Genomic DNA, 19,244 nt, shown 5'->3' with positions numbered 1-19,244 from the left:
AGGAATACTTGTTCATCATATTGTGCTTATTATACATAAAAGCCGCACCAATAAAACGTAATACGCTCTTAATACAATCGTCACTTTTCATGCTTGTCACCCGAAGCATGGGATGTATTTTACTTATTTCTTTTTAATATATGTAATAGAATTTGTATAGATACATGTTTTCTTAACTGTGTTTGAATATTCGGTCACAAATATTGTTTTAAAGCATTATGTTTATTTCACAGTGAATGAGTTGGATAGGTTGGAAAAGGGAAATTGAAAGTGAGTAACAGGCTAGATTTTTTTCTTTAAAATAATATTATATTGCCAGGAAGTGGGCAGATAAGAAAATTAAGTTAATGTGTTAAGTGTTTTTAGCTTTTATATAAGCAGTTTCTCAAGTGGAAATCTGCACTGGAATTTTTTTGTTACGTTTTATAAATGGACATGTTTTAATATCGTTTCGTTTGATCTCAGATGGATTTTTCCATGATGTTAAAAACATATGTGTTGCGTTCTGATATTGCCTTCAGAAATAAAGTTGTTTCCTTTCCAGCTGATCTAGCTCAATTTTTGGACCCATTCCCCCCCCCCCCCCCCCCCCCTGCCACACCCACCACTTAGGACATGCCAGACGGTCAATTCGTTATGGGGCTATGCGATTTTTACATCCGTGCACATGAAAATTGGTTTCCTTTCCAGCTAGGTTGACCCCCTGGCTCCCGGACTATTGATACTTAAGAACGTGAGCCTACTTGTGTATTTAGTACGCACAACGCACGTCTGTGACGTAGGGGAAAATACAGATTCATATATCGGACTAAACTTGGTGCCAATGTATGCTACCGCTCTCAGGCGGCTGGGCTGGTGAGCATAATTATGAGTTTGTTGATAACGCCATCTTCGGCGGCTTGAATCATTATTGTAGGGAATATAACATGAAGAACCGACCAGATTCTGGACTATTGTCTATGGTAATAGTCAAGCAGGGGATAGTTGTCTTTGGGTAATTGTTCAACGAGACAATTTTCCGAAAGTTCATTGTCCGTGGTGACAGTCAAGGGGATAGTTGTCCTAGCACAGTCCGTCGTAATTCAGATGGCTCAAGCTAATTATTTTCACGGTACCAGTAAGTATCAGCTGCCATTGATCTGAAACCCTAAAAGTAAAATAAGTTCTTTTTACCACCGTTCCAATAATAAGTAGTGTATGTAACCTGTATCTCAGTATGGAGAAAGAGTCTGAAAGTCACTTGAGTCCACTTGAGCACATAATGTGTGCAGGCAAGCGCTGAATCCAATGACCGTGGTAATAGTATATTTGTAGAGCGCTTAGAGACATTTGTATTAAGCGCTATATAAAAATCAAATATTATTATTATTATTATTAAAACTTGGAAAGGTGCATGTTGTCAGCTGTCATAATATGTCAATATATGGGGGGTCATTATTTCTCCGTTCCCCTTTATATCTGCCCCCTTTCTATGTCTGTCTCTATGTACTGTCTCTCTTTCTCTCTAGCTCTATCTCGCTCTCTCTCTCTCTCTCTCTCTGCATGTCTCTTTGTCTCGTTATCACTCTCTCTCTCTCTCTCTCCTCTCTCTCTCTCTCTCTCTCTCTCTCTCTCTCTCTCTGTAGAGAGGGGGAGAAACTGTCGATTGGGATATATTGTTGTTGTATGTTTATTCGCTATTTTTAATGTTGTCATTATTTTAAACAAAACCTACCATATTTTAGTTCATGACATGATCTAATCTGGATTGCATGGAATTATCATACATGAATACAGTTCAAGATCTAGTTTCAAACAGCCCAAGTTCACTGCTGGAACTCTATTATAGCTACGCAATATCGCTAATGTATCATGAACCTAATCTTTAATTTTAAAACACCACATTTAAAAACTTACTCAAGACCCCTCCACATGCACTGACATATTTTCATAATTCTGAATGCAGCCGCAGGAATCATTGAAAAACATTTAAAAGGTCGAAAGCAAACACGAATATCACAACGCACTTCACTGTACATATTTGTCAAGCTAATAGAAGTATAAATAATTCTCAAATCGTCAAAGGATAACGATGTTTAGGGGAAGGGCAACAGTTTTCAGGACAGACACCCCTTCACTAATGTAGGCCTGTACATCAAGGTAAATGTCATCATTGTTTATCATGCACAGTCTTAATGACCATGACGTATATTATTTTTATTTTGTAAGTTTGCCATGCACTTCAAACTGCCGGTTATTAGCAAAGACATCAATCTATTTACCACCTCTCTAGCTTGACGCTGTCTTTCTCCCTCTTTCTCCCCCCCCCCCCCCCTCCTCTCTCTCTCTCTCTCTCTCCCTCTTTTTTCTGTCCCTCTCACTCTCTATTACTTATTACATGTATTTTCATTTTGCCACTCTCTCCCTCCTCTCCCTCATATCTCCCACACAAGGGATTCATACCTCTCCACCCTGCTCTCTCATGTATACATGCATAAGCCCTCCACCCCAACCCCACCCCTCTCTATCTCTCCCTCTCTCTTTCTCTCTCTATCTCATTTTATCTTTCTCTCCCTCTCACTTTACACTCCTAAACCATGCATCCCCTCTCTCTAATGGAGGTGTTATATAGGCCTAGTTTCCACGAGACCAGCAATTCAACTTAACCAAAAATTACTATTGTCATTTCTATATATGTCAAGGGCCACATATTTACGCCCCTCTACACTGAGACAATGCAAATAAATGTTCTTAGCTGGAATATTAAACAACTTCGTGGCCTATAAGATGGGAAAGTTTTTATTATTCATGAGCAATGCGTCATATTTGCTCAACTTTGCTGGAATTTGTATCTTTACAAAGGTTATCAAAAGAAAGGGTCCCCTGTTTGTCTCCAAAGAGGTTTTGCGAGGTCTTAACCCGAATTCGGGGGCGTTTCAGCTTCTGCGACAATAGATTAGCTACCGGTGTCATTTGCCATGATGTGTGAGCAAGCCTTTTACCCCACGCACCTAAACTGTTCCAAAGTCCATGTCCGCACGCACGCACGGGCAGAGATGGGCTAAGTCTTCGGATAATAGATCGGAACAATTGGCTCGGTGGGGGTGACGAATCTCGAAATGAAAAGAAAAATCAATGACTGTGACAAGTACTTCAAAAACAACGTGCATGGCGAATCTCTACGCCATTCAATACGTGCATTAACGTCGCTTATCCGAATGGCGAACCTTCTCGGGAATCGTTCAGTCCCAGGAGAAGAAACAACTTACAGGAAATTTGTGAAACTTTGAGCTGTTCTTTGAGAAGTTGAGAAGCAACAATACGTCTTAGACTCTTCCTGTGGAACTACCATCACCGACGTTAATCGTGTATTTTTCTCGCAAGACTCTACTCTGTGTACGATTACATGAAGGCAGTCGAAAGTGATTTTATAACTCTGTGCCATTGATGACCTTCATTCGTCCCGTTTAGTAAAACATTTCGCATTCATCCAGTCTGAACGACATTGTATCGACCACATTTCGATTTTATAAACGATTTTCCTTGGGAAGACATTTGTCTGTCGATGTGAACAGTAGAATGTGCTTGTTCTGCACGATGTAATGAGCGCAAGGTCTTTTAATCGACCTACCGACTGCAGCCATCTGCAAAAAGTTGTTTACAAGAGGTTCGAGTTTAATGATACGATATTGAACTTGATACTGAACAAACGGAGTGCAACTAATCGAACGGAATCGTTGAGAGATTTAACACCACGTTTACAAGTGAAAAATTCGTATAGCATTATGATATCATATTAAATGGATGCCGATGAGCTTCAAATGGGCTTCAATACTTTCGATACACATTTCTTTTCCTTCCCAGTTTCACGGACATTACTGTGACTACAGCGTCAGCGAGTGACAGCAGTTCGACTATCACAAATTAACTGTGGAATTATCAAGGAGAACGACATTGTTGGATTTTTAAAAAATTTGATTGCTGTTCGGATTCAAGTATACGACGATGGATCCTGTAATTCTCGCGATAGTGGGTGTGTCATCCACAATCACTCTAATTGTGGCTTTTGTCCTTTGCGCTAAGAGGCAATCATTCACAATCGAACATGACTATGACCCTAATTATATTTCACCATCTGTGAGGGCGAAAAACGCCTACCGTGCCAGCCATGTTCACCAACCCATTACGAATTTGACCATCGAAAATGGACATTCTAAATGCAGAGATGAGTTAATCGACAAGGCCGCGAAGGAAAGTGCCCCGGAAGTAATCGTGAATAACAATGTGAGGGTGGATGTTGTTAAGGAGACTTCCGGCGGCATCCCTTCTGGAGATCGCTTGGAGAGGAAAGATGAGACTGGCGCAGGAGACGTTCCTTCCTATCCTGCTAAAGACAGCATGAAACAACCTAGTGCAAGGGGGCAGGAGGTTCACCGACAACCAAGTAAACGGAAAGCACCAACTGCTCCAGGTGGACCGACTGTGGGTGGACCGACTCAGGGCGGACCTACTCCCAGTGGATCAAATCATCGTGCTGCGAGTTCATCTGTAAATCAGAAGTCTGTGAGCTCACCCACAGTATCAGTGTCTACACCAGCTCGATCAGCTACAACTCCTCCAAAGGTATCAACCTCTCAAGGGCAGAAGGCAACAACAAAAAATCCGCAGAGACAATCGAAGCAGAAAGCACCAACCCCAAAGCAAACACCCACAAAAGCTGCTGCTGATTTAATCAAAAAGGAGGCACCGACGGCTGCATCAGTGAGATCTGTCCGATCTGTCCCTTCTGACCCAGGTACCAACTCCATTCCAAGAGCGACGAAAACAACGCCTTCTCCTGAGAAGGTGCACTTTGTCAAGAAGTCCTCAACACTTCCAGGACGAAGTAGCAAGAGACCGGCTCCTGTCGCCCCTGGAGAGGCAAAATCAGTTAAGTTAACCGTGCCCAAAACAGAAGATACAGAGCCTTCCAAAAATGACATAGCAAAACCTGAGACTCCTGCAGAAGACCTCACATCAGGAAGTGATGCGGGTAGTGTTGTGGACAAACCTAAACGAAATTCTCGTCTCGACCGTCTTCCAAGCCTACCCAAAGAAAATTCCTTTGATTCTGGTTTGGATGTCAAGCAATCTGACATCGCTTCCCTCTCAGCTGGATCAGATAGCTTCGATGGTCCTGATCATGTTGAGGGTAAAGATCTAATCGAGGAAGATCCATACTCTATCATCAACACTAGGAAGTTGAGTGAGGAGAGTGTAGAACACAATAACGTTGCCGATAATGATGATACACCACATAAAAATGGAGAACATGGAGAGGAGAATCCGGTGGCAAAGGACGATGGGATCGTCCTGGAACTAGCACCCGATGTGGCGACTGATGGCAGCCCCACAGAGACGGATGCTAAGGCTGAACCCCCCTATGCCAAGGTCATCAAGAGGAACAAGAGGAATCGAGCGAATGTACGCGTCCGATTTTTGGAACATCCAGAGGAGACCGAACCGAATGATCCACCGACGCCTGGGCCTTTGATTTCTATGATGAATAGTGAGAGTAAAGACGGAAAGCATTTTGATAATGACATGATAATATCTGAAGGCACTAGCTACGATTGACCTAACAGCTCATAATATCTGCCTTATTATCAGTTATGCATTAATCTCCTAGTATTCCGCTGAATAATAGATCCTTAATTTCTAACAATTATTATAATAATCGTGTCTTCTTAAATCATCTAAATATCCCACATGTCCGTTACGCCGTGACGCCCCACCGATACTTATCCTGCTCACTGCCGAGTACCGAGCAGCCATCTGCTACGGGTACCAATTTACACAGGGGAGAAGAGTGGAAAATGTGGATTAATGTCTTGCTAAAGGACATTGATGCCGGACTTGGATTCGAACCCTCGGCACTTGGATTAAGAGTCAAGATATTTCAAAGACTGCCAGTGGAATACCAGGAATGTAACTCCTGTTTAGTAGACATCCAAATACAAATGTATCAGTGTACATAATCTGTCATGTTATACATTTTTAGTTCTTTGCTGCGTTTATTATGTAAAAGGCACGTCCATTGTAGGTAGTCATTTGCATTTGATGTGTCATGACTGTGCCATATATTACAGTTCAATGAAATATTATAATTTTACTTAGTATTTCATCCATTCTCTTTTTTCAAGGGGCTCCTAAAATTTGTACAGTCACAAGATCTACTACAACCTTAGATGTGTTGGGTAATGCATGTGACAAAATATCTTGGATTTGCCAGTACGTCAACTCTGTTAGCTACGTCCTTTGTAGGATCAGTCATTTATTTTAACAACCCGTTTTACTTCGTATTGTATTTACCATATATGATGGCGTTTCGTTTTGTTTTTCAGTCAGCTTATGTCTGATGCATAATTCAGTTTGAGGGTAGGAAGGTTGGGGTGACAACGTTGTAGACCAGTTTGAAGTTAGTGCGCGTTACCCATTGCCTCAAATATCCACTGATCTTAATTGAAAAGAAATCCACTTTGCTCATTACTCCAAAAGAGATCCAAGCAAAAGAGACTTCATGATTTGTTCTCATTTTAAGATAGAAAATTCCACCTTTGCATCATGAAATGCAACGTAAGTTCATAAATAGATATCTAGTATCCATTTCCTTTTCTTTTTAACAGTTGGGTAAATGACCTTTGTTGTTTGCTCATGTCGCTAATTACATGAAAAAAACTTGACACCAAATCATGCTGTTGATTAAAATGATTAGAGGAGGCTATTGAAATTCATTGTCCTCTTGATAACATGCTTTGTAGCTGATATGGAATGCTAAGGATTTTTTTTTTAACTTTACACTTTGTAAACAAGATTGCTGATGAGGTTTAAGAAGTATGAAAAGGTGATTGGGTTGTGTATTTACCAAGTGGTACGTGACAAATGGGTGCATGAGGCATTCCATATTTTAGGTGCGTTTGTTTGCTTGCGGTACAATACGGTTAGATTTCCAAAATGAAGGGGGCGGGCGATTGTATCAATTCGGAATTTTCAACTTGTAATTGATTGAATACGATTTGGGAAATAACATGACGTTTTGCACGTTTCACATTGAATGATACTGGTCGTAGGCAAGAACAAACTGTTTATTTTATAACATTTTTTACGAAGTATACAGGCTACGTCATGAATCTCAAATGTTCCAAGACGAGTTGGCATAGACCGATACTATGTTCTAAAAGCATGATGAGCTAACAGACTTGACAACATAACGGTGGTATTTCTGGAAAATAGAAATATCATTGAAGAAAGTGTACGGCTTTAGAATTCCGGCGTCTTTTACCGATAAATAGGCCTGCTCAATCCCTTAAAGGGTGCATTAATAAGAGTATACCCTTGTCCTTAAAATCCATTTGAGGTGTATGAGCCAACTTTCTTTTTAGTATACACCTTAGTATACACTCCTGATATTTTTGTGTAAAATACATACATACGCTGGTGTCTTACGATTGGTAGGACAAACATGTACAGTATGCTATGGTAAAGAGCTACGTTACGTTCGTAAAGGGAAACGTGTACAGATAAGTTGAAATATAAGACCCCCCCCCCCCCCCCCCAAAAAAAAAAAAAAAAAAAAAAAAAAAAGTTTTTGATTAGGAACAAATAATTCTTGGCTGAATTTGTATAGATATTATTATGATAATAACATGGAACGAGAATAATGAATGCCTCAGACGCATAGTGCAACCACTCGTGTCTATTCTCATAAATTATAATCCCGTACACAAATGAGAATTTAACATTGCGTGCGGAGGTGTACTTAGTATGCTTGGTATGCCAACAAAAGATGGGAGAGAAAATCCAAACAGATAGGCGCTATACAGATTGAATCTTTGCATAGTATGCGCTTGATTGATCATGTACATGTACATAGAACTGTTTACTTAAACTCCTGAATTGTGCAGTGGGTGTCTAGACTATGATAGGTAATTCATTGAAACATCCCTCCCTACATCCCTCTATCTATCCCCCTCTCTCTCTCTCTTTCACTAGCTTGTTCTTTCTTTCCATTCGTCACTGTATCTCTCTCCGTTAATATATCCTTTAATTTCCATTCCTTTTCATTTCTTCTATACCATTCATTCTCTTTTTATCTGTCCTTTTGTATATGTCTCTCTCTCTCTCTCTCTCTATCTCTCTTTTTCTCTCTCTCACCCCTCTCTCTCTCTCTCTCCCAATATATCTCCCTCTCTCATTCTCCCCCCCCCCTCTCTCTCTCTCATTCTCTCTCTCTTTTTGCCCCTCCATCGACCTACACCCCACTAATCCTTATCTCTCCAATGCGACTTGCCTTGTAAACGTTATCATTTATAATTAAATGATATTTGGATTGACAGGTTCGGACTTGCAAAGTCATTGTTTCATTACAATTCAACTTTGGTTACAATAATTATACCCATAATGATATGATTGTACTCTAATGCATGACTACATATTATGAAAAAAAACTATAACAAAATTCAAAAATTAAATTTATGACAAATGATCTATTAATGTTCGAAGGTTACCTTCCATAAAAGGAAATGCTTTATAAAAGCTCAAACACTTAACGAGTGATATCAAACGCCCATATTGACAATCAAGATCATGCGTAAGTTTTTTATTTGTTTACAACTGCAAGTCTGCTGTATGCTACTCAGTAATGGGAAATAATATCATGTTCAATGTTCTATTCTCTTGTTATTGCTGTTGTTGTTTCTGTGTTTTTTCTTCAATTATTATTATTATTGTTTAGCGTTAACTCATATAATTGTACCCAGAGTTAACGCCTTTCTGACTGACTATGAACAGAGCGGTAACATCATGCTTTGTGTAAGGGGGTTTAAGGGAGTTTTATTGTTGTTCCCTAAAGGAAACGCAATAACACGGAGACTATTTTCGTGTAAGCATAGGAATTTATTTCAGTTTGATATGCCTACTCCGTTTCTCGTCACTCTGTAAATAATAGTTGCAACTCGAATAAACCAACTGTAAAAAGTAAATTTGAATTAATTTAAGATGAAATTATGTAACTAAGTTTTGTATTCCATCTCTGAAATCATTTCATTTCTGATGTATTCAATTTCTGACGTTATACTGGTAATTTGTATTGATATTGGAGGCTGTGTAAAGAAGGTGAAACTCATGCAATCATATATAATCATTACTCTAAAACTCTATCAATCATTTTTCATTGCGTGGCCCATGTGTCTTTCTTCTGCCGCATATATTCATTTTATATCGTGTGATGATATTCTTGTTTTTTCTTGTTCTGAACAACATGTCGATTTTATTTTTTTGATGTAATTGCGATTCGAACGTCTATACAAATGTATATATTGTGAATACTTTTCAGAGTTTTACTAAGCATACTTGTATGTACGTGACGATTTACTGCATAAACATTAAACTCGATTGTTTTATTCTTGAAATGAAATCGACGTTCACGTATATAATATTCGAAAGTCTCTTTGCTATAAGTGACACCATGTCAGTGACTGAGTTCAGATTTGTTTTAATTCTAATCCTTAGGCGTAGTCTATAGAGGACATATGAACATGTGATGAGAATGATGATGAAGATGATGATGATGATGATGATGATATTGGTAAGGATTAAGATGATGATGAGGATGATGATGATGATGATGATGATGATGATGAAAATGAAGATGATGATGACGATGATGATGAAGATAACGAAGATGAAGAAGATGATGTTGATGATGATGATGATGACGATGAAGATGATGATGAAGACGATGATGATGATTAAGATGATGAGGAGGATGAAGATGATGATGAGGAGGATGACGACGACGATTATATCAATTTACTAGTAACAAGAGACAATGTATTACAATAATTTTAAAAATGTGGAAACTTTTTACAAATTGATGGTGAAACATCATGATCTTGATATGGTAATAGTGTAGTTACGCATGAAATGGTCAAGTTTAGTTTGGAAACAATAAAATGATACATTTTATCCCAGACTTAGATTGGTTAATGTATTTTCAACCATGATGACGGATTGACGGCGTATACTTATGCAATGTGAATAGACGATCACATTGCTTTTTTTAAAGGTCATAATTTTGTCGAATGAAAAAGATTAGCCTAGTTGTGGAACTGGAAGTTTATAAACTGAAAGCATACTTAGGCCTTCGAAGAAATGAATGTCATCATTATTTTCTTTTGCAGCAAGGAACAAACTATAAATTGTTATACTTCCCCTTCCACATAAAAAGTATGGAGTTGGTCATAGAAATAAATTTGTTTAGAACCAGAAGGACATTAACCCCTAGCCCCCTATAGACGTTAAAGGTATTACAACGTTTTGGTATGAAGTCATGAATTTGGTTCAAATGAACATATTGGAAGCGTATGCGATCCTACAATATTCAGCGATCGTTGTCGCGGTTGAAATCGAGTCTAAAGTTATGAAAACACTATAATAAACTCTTTATGTTGTATAGCTCTCTCTCAAGGTCAAGATATTAATTAAGCTATAAAACAATGTTTCTCGACTAAAATCGACCGATTAGCTATTCCGGTTTGGAAATTATATATCACAAATACATATTCTGAGATTGTCATGGTCGCAGCTACCAATTGTACGGCAGTAGGCGCTTTTTGAAATTCAACAAAATTTACCGGGAGCACATACTGTGAAGTGAAATGAAACTCTAGTGCTGATATGCCGTCTGAATTAACATGTAAACTATCAAAAATTATATTTATTGTAAACCCAAACACTTAATAAAAATGTTTTCAGCCTTAACAAAACACAATAACCCATTTGTTTAACGACAGACTATAACAAGATGGAAACTGACACTTTACAGTTCCTCCTATAAAGGTTGAGAAATGTAACTATCCAAATGTCAATATGAAAATACAGACGGTGTTTTGACAGATGCGAGACTTCCTTTTTAGTAAATGAATACAACTTTTGAAATAATGAAACAGGAAATGTATGAGTTGTATCGACAGTTCCCTTTTTACACAATTGATGGGCTTTTAAATAGTAGAGGTGTAAATCTAAAAATATGTTAAAGGAATCCCTTGATGGATTTTTATTATTTTAAAATGAAATACTTTGAAGGCATTATTGAGTAATGGTCATACGATTCTCTTGTTAAATGGAAAATCCTGAAGTTCTCGTGAATGTTTGATGATGTATAGTGATATACAAATAATACACAGCAGTGAGGGCATTAGTAAGAATTACCCGCACAAGGTACCTTTGGAACAGTCTAACACGCCCGAGGCGATAGCCGAGGATGTTTGGAATGTTTTGAAAGTACTGAGTGTATTATTTGTTTTATAAGATTATATTTTTTGTTTGTTTTATAAAATGATGTTTTATAACATGATTTTGATTGAATAATGACCGGTCATATTATCCAAATTACGCGTTAGGCAAAAAGAATGCCTGGTCACGTGTACGCTTTCAACCAATCATTTGATTAGGATCCACGTCATTATCTTATAAATATAAATAAATGTGTATTGTGATGTTTTGGAATTATCGGATTGGCAATAAATTAATTCTGTCTTGCTGAAGATCACAAACACAGTAAACGCACTGCCCCCTGTGATGGATACACGGGACTTCACACACATTATGGCATAAAATTGTATTCCAAAGTTTTTAACTATTTTTACTTTAATATATGAGGCAATTTCATGAGAAATCCTCTTTATGTGATATTGTGCAACTGGCGTATTCTTTTTACCAAGGAATAAAAAGAATGAGAGATCTTACAAATAAGTCGGCCGTTAGCAGACTCTAACCTTCTCTTTTTAAATGGTATACATAATCTAGACCCCGATGTAAGTTATTGATGATCTATTCCGGGGAAATAAGAATACTTCCCTATTTGTTGATAAACACTTGATCTTCCTATTCTGAATTTTCCCCCTCGATTCAGCTACAGGATATACAATCTCTCTTATTTGCTTGCCTGGGAATTAATCATTTGAGATGTTTGCTTCGAATTGATAATGAATCAGATACTGCCTACAAACACAATGAACGGGGAATTCCCTTTCTGGGGAATGGTCGGTAATTGGGGAGAGAAGAATTCAGATGAAACGTAGTTCGCTTAATTATATCTTCTTCTTCTTTTCTCTTCTCTTCTTCTTCCACTTCTTCTTCTTCTCTTCCTTCTTCTCCTTCTTACCCTTCTTCATCTTCTTCTTCTCTTTTTCTTCCACTTCTTCCTCTTTTTCTTTATCTTCCCGTTTTGTTGCCCCTTTCTGTATGTATATCAGGGGTTGTTGTTGTTTTTGGAAGGGAGGGGTAGAGGGGGATGTATCTGGCTTTCATTCGTTCGCATGCAGTGATGGACTTATTGTATTTTGAAGCTGATTTAGCACATAAGACATAAGAGATGAAAGTAGAATATCAGAGGTAACTTTGTTCACTTTTTTTTTCTCTTTCTGTCAGGTCTTTTCTGGCATTGATTTATGTGAAATTGGAGATGGTTTTCAGTAGTGGGCCAGAGGGTAGCTTGGAGGCTCAATAAAAAAAAACCTTCATTTGTATTGTTAATGAATTAAACCCAGCGACACATGAGCGAGGCACCTGAACCCCCCCCCCCCCCCACAAAAAAGGGACAATAATAAATCAATAAATCAATAAATGAATACAAATAAAAAGGATGAATAAGAGAATAATAACTCTAACAATAATAACTCTTCTAAAACCACACATAATGGTTGTATAGTATGTTCAATCACCAAAATACCCCCAGTCTCGTCAACTGAAGGAGATCAACAAGAGCTCGAGCAAACAAAAATTACATTACACCAAATGACGTAGAGTTTGTCAATTTGGAAAACATGTCATGAATGTGGAGTTGGTTAGGTGGTGTGACTATTAGCGCGTAATTTGATATAACACTTTTTTGTTTGCAGCTGCTGTTGTTGAAATGTTTCTGAAGCTCCATCAACACAAACGATCACATATATCATCTTGACAATTAAAATGTTACTTTGAACTCTTCCCCAAACTCATGACAGAAGATTTCATTATTTGAATCTGTGATGGTGCCAAAGTACCAATGCACAATGGCCAATTATGTTCTGACTCCCCCCCCCCCCCCCTCCCCTCCAAAAATAAAAAAAGATGCCGCTGTTAATGTTGCCACATTATAATGCTTCAACAGGAACTGTTGGACTATATAATGTGCTATCTCATTCTGAACAATGATGAAACGCATATATAAGAGTTTAAAGTCTTTAAAATGGCAGGACATAAAGGGAATACGGGGACGGGGTAAAAATTATATGTTTTTTTAATACGAAATAGAAAGAATACAAAAATTCGTTAAACGTTTTCGCTGAATTTCCTCTCTAAGTGTTTTATGAACACAGTTAAAATATTGTTATTTTATATACACACACGGTCTTAGTATTCACTGTGTTTGTTTTATGTTTTAGCAGGTACTTGAAAAAAGGGTCAAAAGCCACTTTTATTTGGAAACATTCTAACAAGAAAAAGAGGGGGCGGTGCCTCTGCTGTCCTGTTAAAAGCCCTGACAATCAAATCATTTCAACTTGATATCGTGTGGTTCTAGCCACGCAGGCTGATCAGATAATATTGTTCAGGATGACGCCCTCCCATCCCCCTTTGTTAATTCCACTCTGAGCCAACTATCCCAAGTATCATTACCTCGGGGTGAAACTCCACCTCGGGGAACTACTTCCTTAGACGCCATCCCTGGATAACTCCCCCCCCCCCCCCCACTCCCGCAAAAAGGATACCTATCGGACTATTACCCCCGGATACCTGCCGCCTGCCTCTTATATAGTTACTAAGGGGTATTAAATTAAGGCGTAGTTGCCCGAGGTAGTTTTCTGGAGCTATAGTCATAGAGGTAGTTAACCGTGGCTTGTTGTCCGGGTGACAGTTTAGGGAGTCGAGTGGTTTAGCACTTGAATTAAAATGCAAAGATCGTGAGTTCGATCCCCGACACGGCACTAATCTCCTTTGGTTATACATTAATCTACATTTTCCACTCCATACCCAGGAGATAAATGGGGACATGGTAGAATGACGAAAGCCTTTGTCTTAGTAATTTCCCTATGCCCTCACGGTGACCATATCGAAGGAATACTCCCCAGGGAGTGGAGATGGTGTACACTGTGTTTTACTGAATCCGACGATCGGGTTAATGATATATGACAAGTGCCTAGAGATGGTGTTTCATATTAAGCGCTATATAAAACCAGATTATTATTAGCTCACTCAGAGACCATGAGTAGCTAAATATCTTATCAACAGATGGCAGCAAATCATTATAGCGAGTTTTTTTTCGGAGAAACTGACGAAATGTGAAGTTCCTTCTTCTTCTTCTTCTACATTCCCGCCCAATAAACGATTTAAACCTGAAAAACAGAAGTGCTTGCAAAGTGATCAAACGAAATAAAACATCAAATTCATTATATAATTAGTCAATCAAAACAGAATTTGCATGTTCGTTATTTCGTATAATATATTTTTTTAAAATTGGAGGCGCCAGTCGAGTTTGGGGGGGGGGGGGGGACACAGACATGTATTAAGCCAAAATTCAGTGAAGCGTTTAAGGTCTCTGACAAGGAAAGAAAAAGTCATCATATTTTTTATTCGGGGCAAGTTCGCATAATTTGAATCATAAGGACAACTCACAACTAGCTATATTTGCCCATGTTTGCCCTTTGTAGCTTCCCCGTGGCTATTTATGTAGTTAGTCTATAGTTAGTTCTTATTGATACTTCTACTTTCAAATTCACATATTTGTTTAGATTTATTTACTGAACAGATGCATAACAAAACACTCTAGGAATGGATTTAGTAACATTTTGCATATCCAAATTTACCCATGACAAACAATGGTCTGAACAATGATTATAGTGTACGCCTCTGAAGGAAATGGATTATCACAAAGGTATCGCAGGAAAGGGGTAAATTTAAAACAATCTGATCTTTCTGACAGGAGAGAGAGAGCGAGCTTTCGAGGTAAGAAGTATTTTAACATTGTTCATCATTAATTTGGATTTTAATTAGTATCCTTTCAAATTGACACGTTGCATCTCAACGAGCAATGAAATTACTGAACCTTGTAATTGACAAATACCAGATTTTACTGATTAAAATAAGAATGATTGCAGCAAGACCTTCATAGCTAGAGGTAAAGAGAAAAGGAAATTGCTTTTTTATTTGTTTAATGCAATGGATTTGTTTCAAAACTTTTTAAAATAAGGAAACGATAACGTTTGTCCCCATAGGCCATTCTCGTGTTACGAACCTTATACATATTCATGTATGTTCATGTTATTTCTGCGCATTATCAGGGGAATAAATTGTGAAAGGGATGATGTTGTATTAAAACCTATGACCATCAATGTCACAGATATTGTATTAATTATTTTGTATTCATCCTGTTGCTATTGTTGTGTTTATATGATTTTATGATGTGACTTTATAATCTAATGTCACCTTGTAGTGCCACGCGGAACTACTTGTTTTCATTGTTATGCGTTATCATTATTTCAATCTAATTTTCAGTCAATAGTAACAGTTTCGGAATCGGGCTGGCTATTATTTCTTTCTATTTTCTTTCAAATGCACCCGATTCTGGTAGGACCTCAGCTCTTAAACATGGTAAAATTCCGGTACACGTTCGAAGGAGGTCATACACTTGCAGAGTGAGAAACATGCTAGAACTTTTTGTTTCCGTCTTGCAGTAACCATTTTTTTTAATTCAAACAAACGTATAATTTCCATGTTATTTCACTCCTTTCTTCAGCGCCCACCGTCGCTGGTGTTTCAGTCGGCCAAGGTTAGCTTGCTATCGCTGTATTGTACCGTCTTGCCCAAACCACTATGCACCATGCGAGGTGGCATAAAAACGTGACGTCATGTGATAATATTTGGATTGCTATTTTGGAATCGACTCTTAAATAAAGAAAGGTCTTTGTTTACCAGCCACCTACATTATATCCCACGGTGTCTCCAAGTTAATTCACACATCTGCTGGAAAATTTTTGTTAGACTAGAGTGACTCAACATGTATGATCATCATTAAAAATATATTTCTTTGTGACTGCCAATGACGTGCAACTTGCATCAATGTTTTGAGCCGAAAACGACTCCTGATTGCCGGCGACAATAAGACTTGAATAAAAGTTTCATGAGAACGTATCTACTTGAACATTTGTCTTCCAAAGCGATAACAATTGGACTCTAACTCTTTTGAATGGACAAGCAATAAAACTGCCTATTGGGACATTTCTACATACTTGTTCATTTGTAATTTCAACAGACGGAAAGCCTGTTTCACATCACACTACTGTCATGGGGTTCTTAACATATTTTTCTGGGGTTCTACTGCTGCTGGTTCAGTTCTCTCTCATCGTCCGGGAAATTTCCGCCCAGTGCGCGAGTGAATTATCTGTGTCCTCATCCAATCTTTCACCAGTATCAGGGGATTTTCTCCAACTCTCCTGCAACGTGAGTGATGCCAACTTCGAGAGGGCGTCCTGGTACCAGGGAGAAACACTTTTAGTGATGGGTCTCACCAAGTTGGTGGACAACCCTCGGCTGCTATTACCAGGTGAAGTGGACATCGGAGACGGTTGCTTCAACTTCGGTATTGGCATCCGTCAGGCATCCCCAGAAGATGCTGGTGAGTACACTTGCCGCATCGGTAACGCAACATCAACCTCAATGGCCATAGACGTAGTTGTTAAACCTGATAGCACGTATCCAACGTGTCACGCTGATCTTAATGTAGGTGCTTCTGCAGATGAGGATGCTACTGTCACACTGGTTTGTCAGACACAAACTGGTAACCCTCCCTGGTCACCTACTTGGGGTTCGATGGTACTAGGTGGTGTCGAGAACGTTTCGATCAGTGGAGAGTTCACAACGAGTCTCTTAGAGCTTACGGTCACACCGGAAGTACTTGGATCGACGTTCGGCTGTTCCGCTGCGTGTAATTCTAGCCATATTAGCTGTCTATCCAGTGATGTACGGAACTGTTCTATCAGTGGCCTATTAACGGCTTTACCGATGTTACAACTTATTGAAGCAGGTGGCAATGCAAACTACACTTGTGAGACTTCCTTCCGTAACCATAGGGTCTTGTGGATTATCCCTGAAGGAATTCAAATGGCATCAACTGCGAATACAGAATGTTCGGCTGACAATACTTCGTGTAACTTGATACTTTCGAATCTAGATCCTGCAAGTAATGGAACACAGATCAAATGTGCCTTGAGTCCAGTCGGTTCAAACGAAATCACCATGGAGAGCTCGGTTGTCGTATTGGTACATCCGGAGTCTACTACAAGCACACTTACAACCGACATTAACACTGTAACTACTCAACAGTCTTCTACCACTCCATTCATAACGCCACCACCGCCCCCTCCTCCAACGCCGCCATTTGTTGCCACTAGACCTCGTCCTACCACCGTTGGTCCTACAACAGTGTCTACCACTGCAATACCTGTAACAACTTCTACCACCTCAGCTTCTACTACGAACCCTACTACATTAGGCACCACAGTACCTACCACTACAACCACTACTATGCCGCAAACACCTTCACCAGATTTATCCCCAAGTTCGACCCTGTCATCAGGCCCTCTGCCTAGTACATCCGTTGAAACTACAACTCCAGGCTCTGGGGAAAGCAGTTCAGCCGGCGTCAGCATTGTTGAAATCATCGCAATCGTCGTGACGATATCCATTTTCCTCATTGTCCTCATCGTCCTCTTTGCCTGCGTGTTGTTTCGCAGGAATGCCTCCGCGGAGAAGCGCGGAAGGCTTCGCAGGGATGCCGCCATGTTGGACTCGCATGCGCCCTCTCCGTTCAACGCATACGACATGCAGACTGTGATTGGGGGCAAAGACGCCAAGGAAATGAGCGGTCCACCCGAAGAAAAATCAGGCGGTGACGATTCCATGGGTTATCTCCTTCCTATACCCGACTTAGACGCGGAAGATGATGATGACGTCGATAATAGTTCCTTTGATAACCCCGGATTTGATAAAGATTCGGCTCTGTACGCCTCCATTCCTTCGAAATCAAATTATGTAAACGAAAGATTTTACCATAACACACTGCCTCACATCGATGACAGGCGTCAGAATGGATCAATTGATCAAGGATATTATGAACATTATTCGGATCCTGAACTTGGCAGTGGTTCTAGGATAGTCCATGGTATAATAAGTACTACTTTGTAGATAATGCCGTTGATCCATAACAAATAAAATATCTCGTTTAATAATTATATAATTGGCTGGGTTCTAGGAAACCTACCCCCTAGGACAACCATTCTCTAGGACAACTACCACCCGGACAACTACAAAGGGGGTAGTTGTCCGGGTTAGTTGTCCTAAAGGTTAGTTGTCCTATGGAAAAGGTGTCCGGATACGAATATGCTGGTATGCATGAAAGTGGACTGAGTTAAACTTTTCTAACCATAGTCCATTGATATATGGAGCACCAAGAGTCAACCGCTTTATTCCATAAAATACCTGTACTTCTATCCCAAAGTAAAGATTGAAATTGATAATGAAGAAAATTATAGGTTGACTTTATGATGGATGACATCACATTTGTCACTTTATCTATTTTACAATTATTGTGAAGAATGAAACTGAATTAATGGACTTACTATACCTACTCGGTCGGGTGTACACATGTGACAAGTTGTTAACACTTTCATGAACATGATGAAAGCGGCACAGAATTGAATTGTTTACATTCCACATTTAGGGGCTTTTTAATAGCACTGATATATCTCTCAATTATTCAGCCACAAACAAAAAAATCCGATAATCTGACTGCCAAATAAAAATATTTGTTAAGAAAGTCAAAATTATTGACAAAGTTTAAAAAGGTATTTTATATAGGTTTCTTTAACTTTATAACATCTGCACACAAATATTTATAAAAAAAGTATAAAAAACTTTATAACATCTGAATACACATTATGAGGATAGAACACAATGCCGACAAATGCCAAACAAATTGTTCAGACCGTGTAAAAATATGGATAATTTGAAGGCAGTTCGTATTTGTTTGTAAAATTCGTCGCATTTAGTAATTAGAAAACGACTATTTATTTAATTTCTTTTCATGAGAAAAAAAAATTGTTCTATAGACATGACAACGCAACGTTTTCTGTATTTCGTTGGTCTACCATCGAACATACTGTCATGAAAATTGGAAAAATGTATTTGTT

The 19,244-nt window shown here is 38.8% G+C and overlaps 1 protein-coding gene across 1 annotated transcript; it reads left to right on the top strand.

Annotated features, from left to right (window-relative positions):
• The first annotated feature begins 3,984 nt into the window (after nucleotides 1-3,984).
• On the top strand, nucleotides 3,985-18,240 carry LOC115924687 (mucin-5AC-like). Its single transcript, XM_030987433.1, has 3 exons — nucleotides 3,985-5,527; nucleotides 15,794-15,826; nucleotides 16,310-18,240. Exons 1-3 carry the CDS (start codon nucleotides 3,985-3,987, stop codon nucleotides 18,238-18,240), a joined length of 3,507 nt encoding a protein of 1,168 aa, XP_030843293.1.
• The last annotated feature ends 1,004 nt before the right edge of the window (nucleotides 18,241-19,244 follow it).

This window comes from Strongylocentrotus purpuratus, unplaced genomic scaffold (assembly GCF_000002235.5).
Source record: "Strongylocentrotus purpuratus isolate Spur 01 unplaced genomic scaffold, Spur_5.0 spur5_scaffold_16, whole genome shotgun sequence".
In the NCBI taxonomy this organism is placed as follows: domain Eukaryota; kingdom Metazoa; phylum Echinodermata; class Echinoidea; order Camarodonta; family Strongylocentrotidae; genus Strongylocentrotus; species Strongylocentrotus purpuratus.
Note: the sequence above shows the minus strand (reverse complement) of the source record. Positions and strands in the feature narration are given on the sequence as shown.